Source organism: Salvia splendens, chromosome 20 (genome assembly GCF_004379255.2).
Source record: "Salvia splendens isolate huo1 chromosome 20, SspV2, whole genome shotgun sequence".
Classification (NCBI taxonomy): domain Eukaryota; kingdom Viridiplantae; phylum Streptophyta; class Magnoliopsida; order Lamiales; family Lamiaceae; genus Salvia; species Salvia splendens.
The window spans coordinates 24,254,276-24,272,142 of NC_056051.1; the positions used below are offsets into that span (position 1 = coordinate 24,254,276).

A 17,867-nucleotide genomic window follows, 5' to 3' on the forward strand; every position below is an offset into this window, starting at 1 on the left:
TTGAAAAAAAGAAAAAAAAATTATGAAGTTTTGGCCAAATTTGATTTCTCTGCAATTTTGAAAAATAGTCAGAATTACTATCAAGCGTAAATTTGTTTTCATGATGATTTTTTTGATGAAATTGTATTTGATTTGAAAATCTAAGAATCAATATGTATATTGTGCACATGTGACTATAATTTTTTGCGATGAAATAATTGATAACAAATTCTAAAACTTCATGATTTTCCTCATTAATTTTTAAAATTATGAAATAAATTAGAATTTGATCAAACTTTAGGATTTTTTTTTCTATTTAGCCTTGTTTTTTTTATAGTACATGCGTTCCCTATGTTTTCATTATTCACTATTTGTTTGTTACATTACTTTTATTTTCAATTACAAGCATTTCTATTTATAATTCCTACATACTCAAATAAAGTGATTTAACTCAAGGGCGGACCCAAGTATAGTGGGGAGGGGTTTAAGCTCTCAAAAAATAATTATTTTACTTTTTTTCTATTAATTATTTTTAAAATTTATTCAAATTTAGTGTAAATTATAATGCAAAAGCCCTTACAAATTATTTGCATTACTCAAATATATATACTTTAAAATAAAATTTAGAAATTTCAGCCCCTATCAATAAATATTCTACATATACATCTGCCATTAATTTAACTCTTGACGTATTAGTTTAAAGGGTATATATTCATTAAATTATTAGTCTACCGTCACAAATACGAATCTAAATTTTTTTTATTTAAGGTGTGAATCTTGGCATCACTTCAAAACAACCGACGTCACCATGTGGATAGGTGCCAAAATAGTCATCTAAGGCCATCCGCAACGCGTCACGCGGGTGGCCCGTATCACATCACTCAGGGACGGGACGGCGGCGTGACGCGTTGTCGCGCCCCGTCTCGTCCCCAGCCCGCACCCATCCCGTTCCGCCGTGACGAAACACGAGACGGCTCGCCACGCGACCTGGCGCGCTCCCAGGCCATGCGTGACGCCCACTCGCCGTTCCGCGAGTGGGCATCGTCACGCTGACGCAATAATTCATTTTTTAAAAAACATTTGAATTAAATAAAAAAAATAAAAAATGTGAAACGGTAATATTACCGTTAATAGCCGTTTTTCCTTTTTTTTATTTTTTTAAAATTTTTTTTACTCTATAAATACTCCTAATTCATCCTCATTTCACACACAACTACACATCTATTCTTCCCAAATCATCTCAATTTCCTCTCCAATATTCATCTAACATCTCATCACAAAATGTCCGGCGACGGAAACTTCGGCGGAAGCGGCTCCGGCAGGTGGGATCTCAACGTGTTCGGCGACTGGGGGAGCATGTACAACACATTGGGTGGTTCCGGTTCGTCGACGCCGGACACCCAGGGTTCGTCGACGCCGGGGGGTACCAACCACCCAATTTTGATGTTGATGCATATGCCCGTCCCTTCACCCCGTGGTATTCGCAGGGATTATCCCAGATTCAGGAGGATTATCCGGTTCAACCCACTCCGGAAGAAGGCTGAGGCGGGGGAGGAGGCCGAGGCGGGGGATGCTCCAGGGCTGAGGAGGAGGAGGATCTAGGCCGGCATCCGTACGGCCCCAAATAAACGCTGGAGGTGTACAACGCCTGGATCAGCGTCTCGTACGATCCCATCGTCGGGAATCAACAACCCCGGAAGTGCTTCTGGGAAAAGGTCACTGAGGCCTACCACGAGATTAAGCCGAAAAAGACCCGCCGCCGCACATATAAGATGCCTCACGCTCACTTTGACCGAGTCGACAGAGAGGTCAAACGATTCTGCGCCATCCACAAGAATGAAGCGGCTCATTACCAAAGCGGAGCCACGGGAGCCGACATTCTAAGGTCGGCTTTGCGGGTCTACTTCGACGACACCGGCAAACAATTCAAATATGTCGATGTTTGGGAAGTCGTCAAGGACGAGGAAAGGTGGGTCGGCGGTGTGCGGTTCAGCACGGGCTCGACGTCGAAGCGCACGAAGCACACGACGAGTGGCCAATACTTGTCTGGTGACGGTTCGGGCAGCGGGCCACAAGAGTTTGCCTCGCATGAGGTTGAGACCTCGGCAGACGATGCCAGGGGATCCTCCCGTGGGCGCCATCTGCCGCAAGGGAGAAATGCGGCGAAGGCGGCTAGAGGGAGGAGGGGTAGAGCCGAATCAAGCCAGGAGGGCTCGGTCTCGGTCTCGGTCTCGGGGGGACCCCCCAACTCCCTTATGGCCATGTACATGACCGCTACAATGGCGGACACTTCCCGCTTTACGCCATCCCAATACCAAATCTGGCTTAACGGAGTTGCGTTTATGGCGGCACAACTTGCCATTCCGCCTCCTCACGGCTTCAGTGCACATCCACCGCCTCCGGGGGATGATTCGCCGGCGGAGTAGTTTTTTTTATTTTCTGTAAAATTGTATTTTAAATTATGTCATTTTTATTTTTTTAGGATTTTAATTATGTCTTTTTTTATTTTTTTGAATTTTAAGTTGTATTTTTTTATGTTGTAATTTTATTTTATTTTTAATGAAGTGTGTTTTTTTAATTGAATTTGGTTGGAAATAAAAATAAAAAATGAAATTGAATGAATAGTAATTTAAGGGACAGAGGGTTGCAGGTTCCGTCCCTTAGTTAAGGGATGAAGTAAAAAGTATACTGGGGGCCACAAATAGTAATTTAAGGGACGGTTAAGGAACGATATAGCGACAGCGTTGTGGATGGCCTAAGCATTCGTCCTTCGTTTACACAATTCTTTAACGATTGATAAAATTAAAATGAGTTTCTTGATTTATTATTGTGACTGTGTAAAATAACATTAAAAAACTGGAGGTCAATTTTTGGTACCACAATCACATAACTGACCATGTGCCCTAGACATTGAGAGGGGTTGAGCTCTGCCCCATCGATGTTGAGATTTGTTAGGTGCATTTAATTTTGATGAAGACCAAAATCAAGAAATGAGTTGATCATATCCAATATCATTATGATGATGAGAGAGAGAAGACCAAGCCCAATAGTAGGTCACACCCATGAAACAGTTTCATGTTGTATTTAGTGAAATATACTATGAATATACATATCTATTGATTTTTTTATATACATTATATTAATGTTCAGAGTTGTTATTTGTGGATGCAACTCTCAAGTCGATATCATTGGGCCAAATACGACATGCTAAAATTTATTTTCGAACCAAGATTTCAGAGCATTATTCTTTTAAAAAAGGATACACTTTAAAGAAATAAAGGGTGTTATGTGATTGTGAAACTTTTGATTACAGCCTTTTGAAGTGTCCCCTTTTGATTATACAAATCTAGAATATTATTGGCCCATTGAATATTAAATAATTTGGAATCAGAAAACTTAAGGTGAAATAATCATTAATTTAATGCCAAGATCTGCCCTTGGAATCTGGGTTTGCTGACAAAGTTGGGATCCCACCATTACATTGCATTTACAGCAAACCCCATGCATAAAATAGTGTCTAGTTCAATGTGTTCATATGCAATTTTTAATATTATTTGATAATTCATCAAAGAAAAAGAATTTAAATTAGATTATCACATTTAATGTGGAAAGAACAAGAATTTGACCATTTTTTCGTTTTATAGTTTTGTCCGAACACAATAGTAGATTTAGCTTACAAGAGTCCTTGCACAACTTTAAATACGTGGAACTTCTCTCTCATCATCCCTTTCGCATATTTACTCAATACTTTTCTGTCTTCTACATTTCTTAATCTAGAGTATAAAGATAGCTCAAAGTTTTCCTTATTCTATAATTTGTTTATTTTCACATATATCAAAGACATTCAAATATATTATTTAAAAATAAAAATAAATTGATCGTGGAAGATCGCCAGGATAAACCTAATCAACATTAAAACAGATCCCCTCACAAATAAAAAAATGGAAAAGAAAGTTTAAAATGGGCCTCAGCCTCAAATGGGCCAGGGAGACACATTTACTAATAAATGAGTCTTTTGATCAGAATAAATGGGCTAAGCAGAAATAAAATTGAGCCTGCTTTATGGACAAGCAGGGCATCAGCAACACGGTGTTACCAGCCCGTTCCATCGAAACGAGACATCCACGAGCTGCGTTGTAAGAGGGAAAATTCAGGTCTGCTTTTGTGTGTGTTGCATTCATATGTTAAGTAAAAATAATAGTAGTATTAGAATTTACGATGAATCGCAGCTCAGTTGGATAAAACTTAAATTCGGGTCCAATAAATGTGTAGCTGAGCATATAAGAAAAAAAAAATTTACTATTGGGCCTGCTTAGTGGGCTATTACAGGAAGAATTAAAACCATTACAACTTATAATTTCTAGAATTACCACGTCGCTGGATACTAACATACGCCGGTGGTGAAGGATTTCTATATCAGTTGCTCTCTGAACATCCATTTCCGTAGGCGCCTTCTTGATTTTTGATTTAGCTCAATTTCAGTTTCTAGGGTTTTCAAATTTTGCAGGTATGGGGGAATTAAACATAGACGAGTTGTCTCTTCCCCGTATTTTCGAGCAGGCTCGGAAAATTCACCAAGCCGCATCCGATTCTTCCGTCGATCAGGTTTCCGTCGAATTGGTGTTTCTGTATAATTTATTCACATCTTCGGATCTCGAGCTGAATGAGCTTATTTTGTTAAATTTGATGATTAGGATACGGTGAAGAAAGGTTGCGAATTGTTGAGGAAATGCGAGGAAATGATTGGGAAATTAGGGTTGTTTTCGCTGAATGAGACGAAAGATGATATCAGTACCGCAAACCTCAAATATATTCTCGTAAGTGGTATTTGATTAGTGATTTTGCTAATTGTTTTGTTAATTGATGCCCAAAATGTCAGAAGCATACTATTATTGTTGGTAACTACCTGAAAGCATGGAATGTATGCGGTAGATATAGTCTATTTCTGTAATCTTAATCTCGCCTGTAATTTGTTTCACCTTGAAAGACAGATTGCAATTGTTGTAAAGCAGTTTTCAATAGATATTTAGAAAGCTAAATATGTAAAAATCATTACTTTATGTTTGCTCTATAGTTTGCTCCGCTATAGAATGGTTGACTCTTTGTTCTGTTTAGTTAGGTTTGTCGAGGGAAATATATAGTAATTGGTGATTTTTTTTTTCATACAGGTTCCATGTTATCTTGGTGAGCTAACTGAGAAAATTTCTGAGGAAGATAGGATTGAAATTCTAAATGTTTCACAGGCCAAGCTGAAGGTACTCATTTTTTGTGGAATCACAACAAAGGATCTTTTCTGTGATGTGTTTCTGGTTTTTGTTCCATCTGGATATAGTCTTAGTGAAGTTATTCATGTTGTAATGATGTTGGATTTTGCTTTGCCTTGCTATCAGGAATTTTTCTATTTTTGTGAGGCAATGGAGCTTGTACCAAAAGAAGAACTAGAATCACTTGCGCAAGCTACTGGTAAAACATTTGCTGATAGGAGAGCCCAAAAGGTAGGTTTAGATATTTATTTGTGTTGCCCTTTACCGTCTATGATTCATTATTTTATAGCTGGAGTATTTTTTTTGTTATTTTCTACTACTATTTTATTGTTTTAACAAAATGCCTTTTGGAAATGTCTCTATGAGGTTGTATGTCTTATTGTACGATTAATTATCTGCCAGCGCTCTAGCAGTAGTGTGGTGTATCTAACTGTATTTGGCACTCAGATTGCACGCTTCAAACGTCAGAAAGCTGCTGAGTCAAAATTGATTGAAATAAGGGAACGGAAGGAACGGCGGGGGCGTTCAACTAGGGCATCTGCATTATCTACTCCTGTTGTGTCTGAGGAAGAGGATTTTGATGATGATGATGGGGAGGAGGAGAGGGAGGTTAGTTATCTTATGAGTTCTTCTGCATTATATTTGGTGAAGTACAAAGTTCTACTTAAATAATGTTAGGGATGCTAAATATCAAGGGTTTTAGGCATTATTGATGTATTTCCAGTCTCTGCTTTCGTCTTTTTTCTTTTCAAATATATAATTTCCTGATATAATGATATTCTCCTCAGGCATGGCTGACCACCATCTCCTTGGCGCTCTGTAAGGTTAGTCTGGAATTCTAGCATCTTGAGTATACTCCAGCTCTGTGTGTAGTCTTAAATTTCCCCATTTTCACCTGTGTTAATAATCGGGTATTTGTATATCACAGGCATTTGATCTACTGGAAATGTTGAAGAAAGAAGAAGAGATGCTCCTTGCTGTTAGGGAAAGACAGTCAAAGGTATCAACTTGTAAAGTGGAGCTACTTTAGATTTGAGAAATTGTAGTTATTATCTAATCTCAGGAATGCTGGAATAGTGTGTTACGACATATATACATACACATGTTCCATGCAATAGGTTATTGAATTCTGCCTCTTTAGTCAGCTCAATCACTTCACCAAACATTTAAATGTGACATGCAGCTTAGTGTATACTATGAGTTGTGTAGCATATGCAACATTTGATTGCAACTTATCTTTTGTGGTTATATCTTTCACAGGAAGGGAATAATGAGCTTGCACAGTCCATTCTTGATGAGCGTGCTGAAAAAGCAGAAGCCTGGCATCGTGATGCAGCATCAAGGTCTCGAATTACAAAACCTGCTACTCCAATCACTTGTGCTACTTTTGCTCAAGATGTGATTGAGGGTAGAGCGGCGGTTTCACAGGCTCATGAACACAAACATCAGCCAATGCTATTTGGACCTGCAAGCCTTGTGGCCAAAAACCCGACAAGTGAAAGGGAGAGAATCGCAGCTAAAGTTTTCCAGCCTCACTACAGGTACTTTAGTAAATCATAAAACTGAACTGACAAGCAAAAGGATGAAAAATCTGCTGTGATTGATTGAAGATCTCTGAAACTTATTTAATTGCCAGATTACCAACCATGAGCATAGAGGAAGCTGGGTTGAAGGAGATGGAGATTATGAATAAGTGGCAAGAAGATACCAAGAAGATCATTGAAGAAGCTAACACGTCATGGCACACGGATAACAAGCTGCTACAGAGGCCAAGTGAGGATGATGATGACGAGGATGATGATGCTGCCCAAGATAAGGCTAGGGCCTGGGATGACTGGAAGGACGACAACCCTCGCGGAGCAGGCAATAAGAAGCTCACTCCATGCGGTTGATTCTAGTGCTCATTGCCCTGCATCTGTGCAATCACTGCTACAATTTATTGTCCAAGTTTTAGTTTTGTTTAATTATATTACTGTATTATTGTGCTGTATAGTAGCTGTAACTTAAGTATAGAGAGTAGGAGAAACTTCAACCGATAGTGAAATTTTGCTGGTTAAAACTCGATTTGGTAGTTATTTTTCTGTACGTCGTGATAAACTCTTACAGCTATGCCCTTTCGCATTCCAATTCCAGTTTAAATCTAGATTTACTTTGGACTTTTCGTTGTTTTTTCATATCTTGATCTTGTTCACAAGTTTCTACTCGGCTTTTTTCGTTTCCAGTAAAGATTGTAAAGCACGATTCAATGAATTTGAAAAGCTCAAACACTGTCACTCCAAAATAAGTCAAAATTACTGAACAAAACAGCACAGGTGAGAAACAGAGGATCCAAAATGAATTAAGTAGATTGCAGTCGCGTTATACTTCAAAAGTTGTGATGCGATACAGATACAAGATCACGCGAACCAGAAACAGGAACACGGGATCCAAAAACATATAGCGTGACAGCAACCAACAAGAAGAAAAACTCGATTTATACAAGACTCGAAAAGCACAAATACAATTCAGATCCTGCAACTCGGTGTTTCATCTAACAGCCACAACCAAACCGAGCAAAACAATGCAGTAGATCAAACACAAGGCCAAGATTCGCACCACCATGCGTTCAATCCACTCCATCGACAAAAAACTCCATAAATAGGCCGGGAATCCTATTAAAACGAGTTTGTATACACAAGTTTGAAGCACAATCATCACAGCAAATATACAATGTAAACCAGTCCTGAATTATAACAGGAAATGGATGCTTTTCATTTCAACAAAGAAACTCAGCCAGCATGGAGTATTATATTTTACCAGCTGAAGCAGAAGTATAAGAAATCATCCAAATGTAATCAAACCAAAGCTATTTCAGCTCTCCATGCATTTCAGGCCCCTGCAAACCCACAGCCACACAACAAACAAGATTGCACAAGCGATCAAATCAAGCGAAAGAATCACCCAAACTTGCTTCTTCCAAACTTTCTTAGCCTTTTGCTGGCAGTTCAATTCTCCAGAATAGAGCCCTCTATTCTTATGCGAGGCCGAACTGAACCCGGGGCTCGGACAAACGGGGGTGGTGTTGACACTGCTGTCATCAACCTCTCTCTCCCCATTTCTTCTCCCATCAATCTTGAATTCCTCAAGCAATGCATTCTTCTTCATCTTGCCCGACCCTTTGTCCCCACTGAGCCGGCTCCTTCCACGAATGGGGCCCGACCCGTATTGAAAGCTCCCATTTTCCCCCATTCTCTGCTCCTTTGGGGACTCAATCCCATCCATTTTATACAGCGCCGGACCAATCAGCTGCCGGAAAACAGGGCTGAATTCGCCCTGGAAGCAATGAGAACTCAGCCTCTCCAGCTTGCTAACACCGTTGAAATCCTTAACGAAAGCATCCCTCACGCTCCCCAGAAACGTCAAACCCTCGGATTTCTTCAATTTCTCGTCGGAGATCAGGAAATATGCGAACGGTTCGTCGATCATGAAGGCGAATGTCTGCGAGCGGACGCTATGGCTGAAGGCGGCGTGGAGCGGCGGCGTTTTCTCAAGGCATTTCGCCGCGATCGCGCCGAGCTCGGCATCCTTGGAGTTGAATTCCGCTAATATGGTGGTTGATTTCGCAATGCAGCAGTAGTGGATCAGACTTGGATCCGAATTCATAGCTGCGGAAAAGGGGGATTGGAGATCAAAACCCTAATTCCCTTTTGTCGGAATTCTCGTGTCGCCGGTAGCGACTAGGAAAAGAATTACCGAAAAAATGAATCCGGATCCAAGTCTTGGTCGAAATTGGGGGATATTGAGGATGATGAATTGAAATTGGGGGAGGATTTAGGGTTGGGGGAGGTGGCTTGAGTCGTCGGAAAAGTGGAAAAAGGAGATCTTTTCCACCGGCCAAAAACAGAATCTCTCGATTCTCTCCCCCTTTTGGAGGCCAATGTAATTCTTTTTCCTTTGCATAGAGATTCAACATTTAATTCTTTATTTATTTTTCCTAATAATCAATAATTTGTTTTCGATTCTAATTTCGCAAATAAAATAGCAAATTGGGAGAAAATTTGAATTTTTTAGTATGATATCACGACGTGCTTATTATTGAGTTTTGCAATTATTAATCAACTTTTTAATCTAGGACCTAATGTCTACAAATTGTACGATGAAGAAATAAAAATAAAGTTTGATTGTCAAAACCGCGATAATCTATAAGATTAAAAAGTGTATATTTTACTGATTTTTGCCTTAAAATTGTTAGCTATAAGTAACACAAAAAATAATCTCATGAAAGACAAGTTTCCATACACAATTTTATAATAGGAGTAATATTTATGTTCATATATACTTATTCTGTGACTTTCAAAATTTGTGTATTAAAACATCAATAACCCTAAAATTTCAAACTTGAAGAACATAAACCACCAAAGTATTGTTGAATATCAACGGAAAATATGACTTATTATAGTTCTCTTTTGTTACTTCTCATCCTATTACCAACCTTCTTTTTTTAATCAGAAACGCCCTTTGTGGGCGGGGGTTGCTAATCCATTATTGAAAAACTTATCCATCTCTACGACCAGAACTAAACCATCAGGCATCGACTAATCGAGCGGATTAGTTGCACGAAAACACGAGCACGAATACTAACACGTGTCACAAACCCGCCATCTAGGCGAAACACTCGAAAGAACAAGCGAGTGTAGCAAAAATGTGCATATTTTACCACCATTTTCGTGTTCGTGCTAACTCAGCCAGTGTAAGGAGGATCAATGAAGGCCCAGTCGAAGACTTGCTCGTACTGAACTGCAGCGTTGTCCCATGACCTGTTCTTTTCCATCCTGCGCTTCATTAGTCCCTCCCACGACGTTTTGTGCTCTCTGCGCGTCAAAACTGCTCTATGTAGCATCTGGGAGACGAAGTGGCAAATGAGAAATCGTACGATATCAGAACGACGAATCATATATGATCACGAGATAGGACTTACCGTCAGTAAGCTGCCTTTTGTTAGAGGAGCAAACGCCCATCTGTCACAATTCAAACATAGAAGTGAAGAAAATTCAAACATAAAAACGAATCTAGTATACTCCATCTGTCTCATTCAAGATGGCCCAAAATCCATTTTGGGTTATGTTTAGTGGGACGGAGCAAGTATTATATAGGGACCCATAAACAGTAAACACAAAAATCTTAGTCGGAAAATGTCGAAGGAAGTGACACATACCCGGTACCTTCACCTGAACCTTCCTTCGCATATGGGTCGAAAGTTTGAACCGTGTCCTAGAAGCACGAGGAGCAAAAAACTTTATTCAATGAACGAAGAAAAAAGCTTGTAGAGTAGGTGATCTCTCTCTGAGCCCCCCGGTGTTGTGGACAACAGGAACAGTGCCATATCGCATTGCATACAACTGGTTCAGCCCACACGACTCGAATCTCGAAGGCATCACAAGTCACAACTGCAAAAAGTAATTTGTAAATAATTCACGTATCTATTTATATTAACTTGTAATTTTTATCCTTTTTGTAGATAAACTAGTGTTAACTCACGTGCGATGCACGACATAATATTTTTTCATCATGCAATTTTAAATTATTAATTAAATCATTAAAATAAAAAATAATATAACTATATAAGATCGAAAATAGAAAAATATACTATAAATAACAATTCAATAATATACTATTTAAAATGGAACCAAGACAAACGCAATTATTTGGACAACGAAGAAGAGATTATCAAGTGTTGGCGCTTTTGAAAAATATGTTTAAAACAATCATTCATATCTCTCTAAAAAAATGTTAATCACAATTTTAGCAAATTAATGAATCAATCTTAAAATATTCAAACATTAAAATTATGATCATAAAAAATTGAAATGATAAACTACACAAAAATAACATTACATTAATTAGCTTAGGATATTAATTCATCATAAGTAATCAAATATTAAATTTTTTACACCGCTTAATATAATTATAGCAGCAGTGACATGTAAATATACAAAAATAATAAATTGTGTAAAAGAATGTTATGATTCTTTCCTCTCTAAGAATTGTAAGAAATATTGCGATGAAATTCTCGAACCATATATACATGGAGTACTCTACCTATTGCAATCAAAAGAAAAAAAAACATTAAATGAAATGAAAATTACAAAAAAATTATAAAATAAACTGAACTATAAGTCTAGTTAAGAAAACCCATCTTTCTGCAAGACAAATTACATTACGGTTACTACTTTCGGATTGACGTATCCCAAAGATGAAATCCTCCTAACGTACTTAACATCTCAAACCCGTTAGACACCGATGAACTTGATGGGCTCTAAAAATTGAGCAATACAATGATCCTAAAATATAGTATAATAAAATGTTGAGATCTTGAGAGAGAATGAAGAATGCTTTTGTTGGTATGAGATTCATCCACAACTCTATGCCTTTTATAAGCACAAAATTAGTCCATGAGAAATCATGGAATTAAAACATCATAAATTATAAAATTAAGACAATAGAGGTTACAAAATTTGACTTTTCTTATTCATTTTTAATTTGTTGTTATTAGCCATGATGATTGGCCGTTACTTCACATTGTATACATGTAATAATTTATAATTAATTTCTAAATAATAACTGAAAATTTGTAATTACAACGTCAATCATCATCTATTTTATACTTAATCACCCATAACTCATAAATATTTATATATTAACCTCAAAACTTATAAATATTTCAAGAAAATGCCAAAACTCACCTTTTATATAGATATATAGATTAATACTAGAATTTTTAAAAATTGTACTGTCATCCTTTTTCTTTATAGGCAAGTGAATTTTAATTTAAAAATAGCATAACAGTGGACTAGAACCTTACATATTACTACTCCACTAACATTTTGTTCAAAGTCTTCTTGTTTTTATGCTTGAAGTCAATTAGGTAATCGATCTTGAAGAGTGTCTACACAAATTTGAAATTTCACTTTGAGCTTAAATTCCAACACTCCAACGGAATGGGATAAATTTTGTCTTGGCGAACTGATATTAGAAGAAGGCCCAAAGTGAATATCGGGCCCAAAAACATAACGTAAGAGTCGGGCCGAAAATGGGAAGCCCATTTCTTACATTGCAATTTCGGAACCCTAATTGTTGCAGTTATTTAAACCCTCACATCACATTCTGCATTTCGTAGCCTCATCACTTCGATCGAATATGTGAATAATTATGGTTTTGTGTTTTTGAGAAGGATGATTTGGTGTTTTGCGGTGATGATAAGATTGATTAATCCCAGCTCATTATGAGACCTTCTTTGTGTAAGGTCAGGGAAAATAATTATTTCTCATATCTATCTGAGCTTTTCCAATCCCTCTTTTTTCCTTCCTTTTTCCCGCATTTCTTTCATCCCCTTTTTTTGGTGTTCCTGGTGATGTATGATAAACCATGCTAATACTGAATATCTTGTGATTGATATCGATTTTTTGAAATTATCTGAAGGAACACCTCTAATTTATTTCGATTTTCATACTTTTCTACCCCTTTTGCTCTTCTGAATTCATTCACTTTTGTTTGATTAAAAGAGCTGAAATGGAAGAAAAGTCAATATTTTTCATTATTTTTGCTTCTTGTATCAATTTGGTCCACCAATCTTCAAATTTCTCTGGTTGTGGAGTTTCATTTCCAGAATCTCTAACCAAAAGACGTTATTTTGTCATCAGCCACAACTAATTTTAGACATTACAGACAATATCTCAAATGGATTGTTTTGATAGCTTAATTAAGGTCTTGACTGGTTTAGAAAAAGTAAACTAAAAAGGAAATGCATAGTTGATTTATTAATGTCTAATTGGGTTAGGAAGACTGAAATAAAAAGGATGTGGTGTAGATTAATGTTATATGGTACTGTATCTTTTGATTAAAGTGATCATAACAAATATGCATTTTTGTTGTAATCGTTGACAAAATTAATTAATGAAGAACGTTTTATTATACTACTAAGTTATATAGACTTGATCACAATCAACAGTAGCAATATTAATATAAATAATATGAGCCGGAAGTATGTTTCCAACCCGATGAAAAAGGCTCGCCCTCAGTGCAAGATTCCGGGCTGCACGTGCACTTGCCATCTTTAGGGTTCGGGCTTCTTTGAGGCTGATTATAAGGTGTCCCTCCACCCGAACTCGACGAGTCGCATCCACCGACTCTCTTAGTTGAAGAGTTCCACTGGTTCCCTGGCTGGCCAGGTTGTTCAGTTGGGCCTTGAGTCCGTACCTTTGCTTTAGCAGATTGTGTCGGGGCCATGTAGCTTGGGACGTTGTCCATGGCAGGTCGTCGTGATTCGATACGCCCCATTTCGGAGGAGTCGTCATTCATCCATCCGTCGACCCAATTCCAACCCCATTGTGACACCATTTGTTGCTGACGATAATGACAGATGCATATTCAAATTCACTTATTATCGCACGTTTACAATAAAAATGTCTTATTTGGTTTCAATACTGCTTTTAAGAAATGTGAATGAATGAACGTGAATGAAAATTTACTGGATTATGAGTTTACTTATATAAATAGTAGTAAAAGTAATGTGAGACATTTAATGGAGACGGAGGGAGTATTTTGAACCTGATTGTAGGTTAGAGCTCTATCTCTTCTGACTTCAAAGAGCAATTTTCTTCTAGGGCTATCTCTCATTCTACTCATGCTCCTATCCCACTGCTCACTCTCAAACTTGTTCATTTGACTCTTGATCTTCCTCTGCCTCTCCTCCTCCAGCTTGCTCTGAAGCTGGAGCCTACGAGCAAGGACGCGTGCCTGCACGCGCACAAGCGCCTGCATGCATCGCATAGTCATCTGCGCCTGCTTTCGCACGTTGTGACCCCTAACGAGCGCCTGGAGCCTCACTAACCCCTTGAGCGCGCGCAAGGCCCGCCTCGCCTGAAAATTGACACCAATAAGTCACCGGCATCACATCACATGCCCCTACAATTCAAACACACACTTAACTAACCAGATATCCTCTGTAGTGGGCTTGTACGAGCGTCGCGGCCCTCTCCTCCTTAGATTGGCCGTACCCGGCCAGCCTAATGACTTTGGCGGCTGCCTGAGCAGCCACCACTGCTGCTTCTGCTGCGGCTGCAGTAGCCGCGGCCACAGCCACATAACGGTTCGGATCCTTGCCCATAGCCACAGGGGACGATGACGACTCTATGCTCTCCCCATTCGTGAAATCGGGCGAGCTCGCTGCTGGGAAATGCTCAAGTGACACCACCTCCGGAGCTTCATAATGCCATTTCTCCACACTTTCCTTCTAAACCAAGATTAGCAAAATCACCAAGAAACTCCAACAAATTCCCATGATCACTACCTTTGTTAGGCCAAATTAGTTAATTAATCAATTAAATGTCAATTTTTGTTTGCATTTCCATCTCAACATCAATATGCAACAAAGATCAACAACTTTATCAAGATAAATCAAGAAAAAAAAAGCATAGAGAGTAAGGTTAGAGCACATGTTGCTTGGTTGGAGAGAAAGTAACATATGAATTGAGGTTGTTTTGACCTTTTTCTTCATTTGGGACCATATATTTGCATTTGCATATGTTCTCTAAATAACTACTAGATCTTAATGTGGTCACCGGTTTTTATCTCAAACACCCAAAAATCTTCAATAATATCATTAGATTCATTACAACCAAAATCAAGATTATCTTGTTTGCATTGTCCTTAAAATGGAGGATTGATGGAAGTGGAAGAAATATTTTCAATTTGGATAAAGATGTTGCTAAGACAAATTTCATCAAAGTAAACTAATTAATCATCAAAAAATTTGTCTGTTTCTCACCAAGAATTTGATCTTTTACAGAGAGATAGAGAGTTTCAAGTAACAAACTAACCTTTTTATGTGGGGATTCTTTTGTGGGAGACTGCTTGAAAACCTTCTTCACCGAAGAAAACCAGCCTCCGCCGCCGCCGCCTTTCTTGCCCATTTTCCGACCAAAAGTGATCACTAGAAAAACGTTACATGATCGTGTATTCGTGTATATGTTAAAAGAACAACATATCCCAAATTTATTAGTAAAATGTAGGACAAATGACGAAGAAACAGACCTGAAAAAGGCTAGTGATTATGAGCCACTTTAGTTTCTACTTTGTGTCTGTATCTTGACATATGAAAGTTTTTAAAGCTTATTACTGTCAACATGTGACTAAAATTAAAGAAAAATGAAAGGGTTGATGGGAAAAGAGTGAAATATAATGTACGCACTATTGATTTATGTAAATTTTGAGAGAGAAAAAAGTGATGGCTAAAGCACTTGCCGTTGGTATTTAATCTTTCTCACGGGGGTAGCTGTTTCATTACAGTTGGAACCAGCCAATGGGAGGCTGACACGTGTTGGATGAGTGCCCTCTTCCCCAGGGTAATACTCTACGCTCTTCAACACATGAATTTTTATCATCTTCTCCTAATCAATTGCTACACTTGATCAAGAATATGGAGATGTATGATGTGCCCACTCTGTGTAATTTGATGTGAAAGTGATTTTCATAGATGAGGCAAAACAGGGAAGATTATTAGTAATGGATGAAAAAAGTATGATAAACAAACATTGATACAAAATTGAGACTAAAAGTTTATCTAACTTTAATTAGGAGTTGGTGTGGCCAATAAGTCACATTGATCATCTACAAACATCAATAAACAAATAGGTGGTGTACCTAAAGAATATAGTCATTGGCTAAGAACTAAACTAATTTGCAATAATTTTATCTGTTTTTTACTCCATTTAACATAAAGATTCCATCAAAAGATAAAGCTACCAATAACATTTGAATGATTACTAGGTGGAGTCTACAAAAGGTAATTAAAGGGATATTAGGCAAAAAAAAAGATATGTACAAATTACACACCATTTAGCTTAAAACATATCCATCTCAATATAAAAATGCAAAACAATCAAAGATATCTAATTATATACTAGAATATAAACATATATTATACTCCAATAATTGAAAATTGAATTTACAAGATCACAAAGAGGAGAAATTTTCAAATTTTAATTATCTCTAAACAAGAATATTATAATTATGAAATATATAGGAGTATAGGACCACAATGGAAAATTTAGAAAGCTCACGGGATTTATTGTAAATTAAAGGAAATGAATTGTAACAGCAATGAACAAAATGAGATTATTTCAAAAAAAAAGTCATCATAGTTCATGGTGGTCGGATATATCTTATTATACACGCATGCTAAGATAAATGTCAATTTTTTGTACATAATCAAACGTTGGTTCAATTAAATATACATCAATAATATTTAATACTATGAAATGACAAATGTAAGTTAAATGGTCGTTATTATAGTTATACAACTCTCGAATTAAGTATCATAATGTACATTTTTCGAACACGAGAAAACTAATTGTGTCGATCAACCAAATTTTTTGTGGCATCTACTTTCCTATAAAAATAAATGCAGAAAAGACTTGTGTATCATAATTTAGGTAGAGTCGGATTACTGCCTTTTACTACCATTAAAATGTATTTAATGATAATGTTTAAATATTATTCCTAGTACTACTAACTAGTTTGTTTTGTGATGCATAAAATGTGAGGCCTCTCTTCCAAACTAAGTTCCTATTATAAGATTTTAGATTAGTATTTTTGGAGAATAATAAAACTTTCGAAATGTTTTTTGTACTTTATTTGGTTATAATAAATTAATAATGACCATATATTCAGATTTTGGTTGAAATCCAATTGTTGAGCTTCAGTTGGAAGTGATGAAACAAAAGCGACTTTTTAGTCAAAATAATAGTACATGCAAAAATTGAGATTTTTTTTTCAATAAAATCGAAAAGAAAAGAGAATGAGCTGGAGGAATTAAATTGCGTAATAAATAAGAAAATTATCTTGGGGTAATTTACTTGCAGTAGAATGTCTTAGCTTATTAATAATGAAAACGGGGGTATATAGATTATTGTACACACCTTAACTACTACTTCATCCGTTTAAGAATAGTAAATGATTTCTTTTCGGCACAGAGATTAGAAAAAGGTGTGCAATGTATTAAATAAAAAGATGTATTAAAGTATGAGAGAAGAAAAAGTAGTGATAAGAAAGCAAGAGACAGGAAAAAGTAACTGACAAGAAATTTGTTGACTTTTACTAAAAAGGAAAATGACTTCACTACTATGGAACGTACCAAAATGATTCTACTACAATTTTGGGTAGAGGGAATAGTAATAGTAGTACTTTGCATGGGTGGAGAGGCAATGCTAAATTTGGCAAGAAAATAACGAAGATCTTTGTTTACGACCGATACTCAATCACTAGGGATGCATATACTCTATTATATTGGAACGTCTCGAAATCTAGTCTCTAGTTATACATAACAAATGGAGTGTAATTTACAACTAAAATTAGGGATATTAGTCCACAAAATCGTGAACTTTAGCTAATTATGTCATTTTCCACAAACTTTAAAAATGATGCTCCTATAAAAACTCTCATGACAGGTTAATCATCATATCCTACTAACATCCATGTATTTTTTTTATCCTATTTGGCACAACTTTTATCCTATTTGCAACAAACTTTAAAAGTGACTTAAAATATCTCAAACGTTTCACGGTTGTCTACCTTAAATAAGTTCTT

At 37.0% G+C, this 17,867-nt stretch overlaps 3 protein-coding genes and 2 non-coding genes across 7 annotated transcripts; 3 read left to right on the forward strand and 2 right to left on the reverse strand.

Moving 5' to 3' along the window:
• The first annotated feature begins 4,347 nt into the window (after nt 1-4,347).
• Nucleotides 4,348-7,302, forward strand: LOC121782874 (PP2A regulatory subunit TAP46-like). The gene is made up of 9 exons (XM_042180858.1): nt 4,348-4,584; nt 4,674-4,796; nt 5,148-5,234; nt 5,370-5,474; nt 5,691-5,852; nt 6,032-6,067; nt 6,172-6,243; nt 6,504-6,784; nt 6,880-7,302. Exons 1-9 carry the CDS (start codon nt 4,489-4,491, stop codon nt 7,133-7,135), a joined length of 1,218 nt encoding a protein of 405 aa, XP_042036792.1. The 5' UTR covers nt 4,348-4,488; the 3' UTR covers nt 7,136-7,302.
• A 275-nt stretch (nt 7,303-7,577) lies between these two features.
• On the reverse strand, nt 7,578-9,160 carry LOC121782988 (phytolongin Phyl2.2-like). Its single transcript, XM_042181011.1, has one exon. It carries the CDS (start codon nt 8,883-8,885, stop codon nt 8,094-8,096), a length of 792 nt encoding a protein of 263 aa, XP_042036945.1. The 5' UTR covers nt 8,886-9,160; the 3' UTR covers nt 7,578-8,093.
• A 3,308-nt stretch (nt 9,161-12,468) lies between these two features.
• LOC121783133 lies at nt 12,469-12,568 on the forward strand. The gene has a single exon (XR_006046548.1). It is a non-coding gene; the product is annotated as a small nucleolar RNA snoR69Y (small nucleolar RNA).
• A 55-nt stretch (nt 12,569-12,623) lies between these two features.
• LOC121783134 lies at nt 12,624-12,706 on the forward strand. The gene has a single exon (XR_006046549.1). It is a non-coding gene; the product is annotated as a small nucleolar RNA snoR53Y (small nucleolar RNA).
• A 462-nt stretch (nt 12,707-13,168) lies between these two features.
• On the reverse strand, nt 13,169-15,577 carry LOC121783074 (protein IQ-DOMAIN 17-like). Of its 3 annotated transcripts, none has more exons than XM_042181127.1 (5): nt 15,315-15,577; nt 15,101-15,213; nt 14,215-14,511; nt 13,830-14,141; nt 13,169-13,625 (listed from the first exon to the last, which is right to left on the reverse strand). In XM_042181127.1, exons 2-5 carry the CDS (start codon nt 15,191-15,193, stop codon nt 13,239-13,241), a joined length of 1,089 nt encoding a protein of 362 aa, XP_042037061.1. In that variant the 5' UTR covers nt 15,194-15,213; nt 15,315-15,577; the 3' UTR covers nt 13,169-13,238. The 3 variants fall into 3 exon arrangements, with proteins under 3 accessions (XP_042037061.1, XP_042037059.1, XP_042037060.1); XM_042181125.1 differs by having other exon boundaries at nt 14,215-14,514; nt 15,315-15,571; XM_042181126.1 differs by having other exon boundaries at nt 15,101-15,577.
• Nucleotides 15,578-17,867: the final 2,290 nt, after the last annotated feature.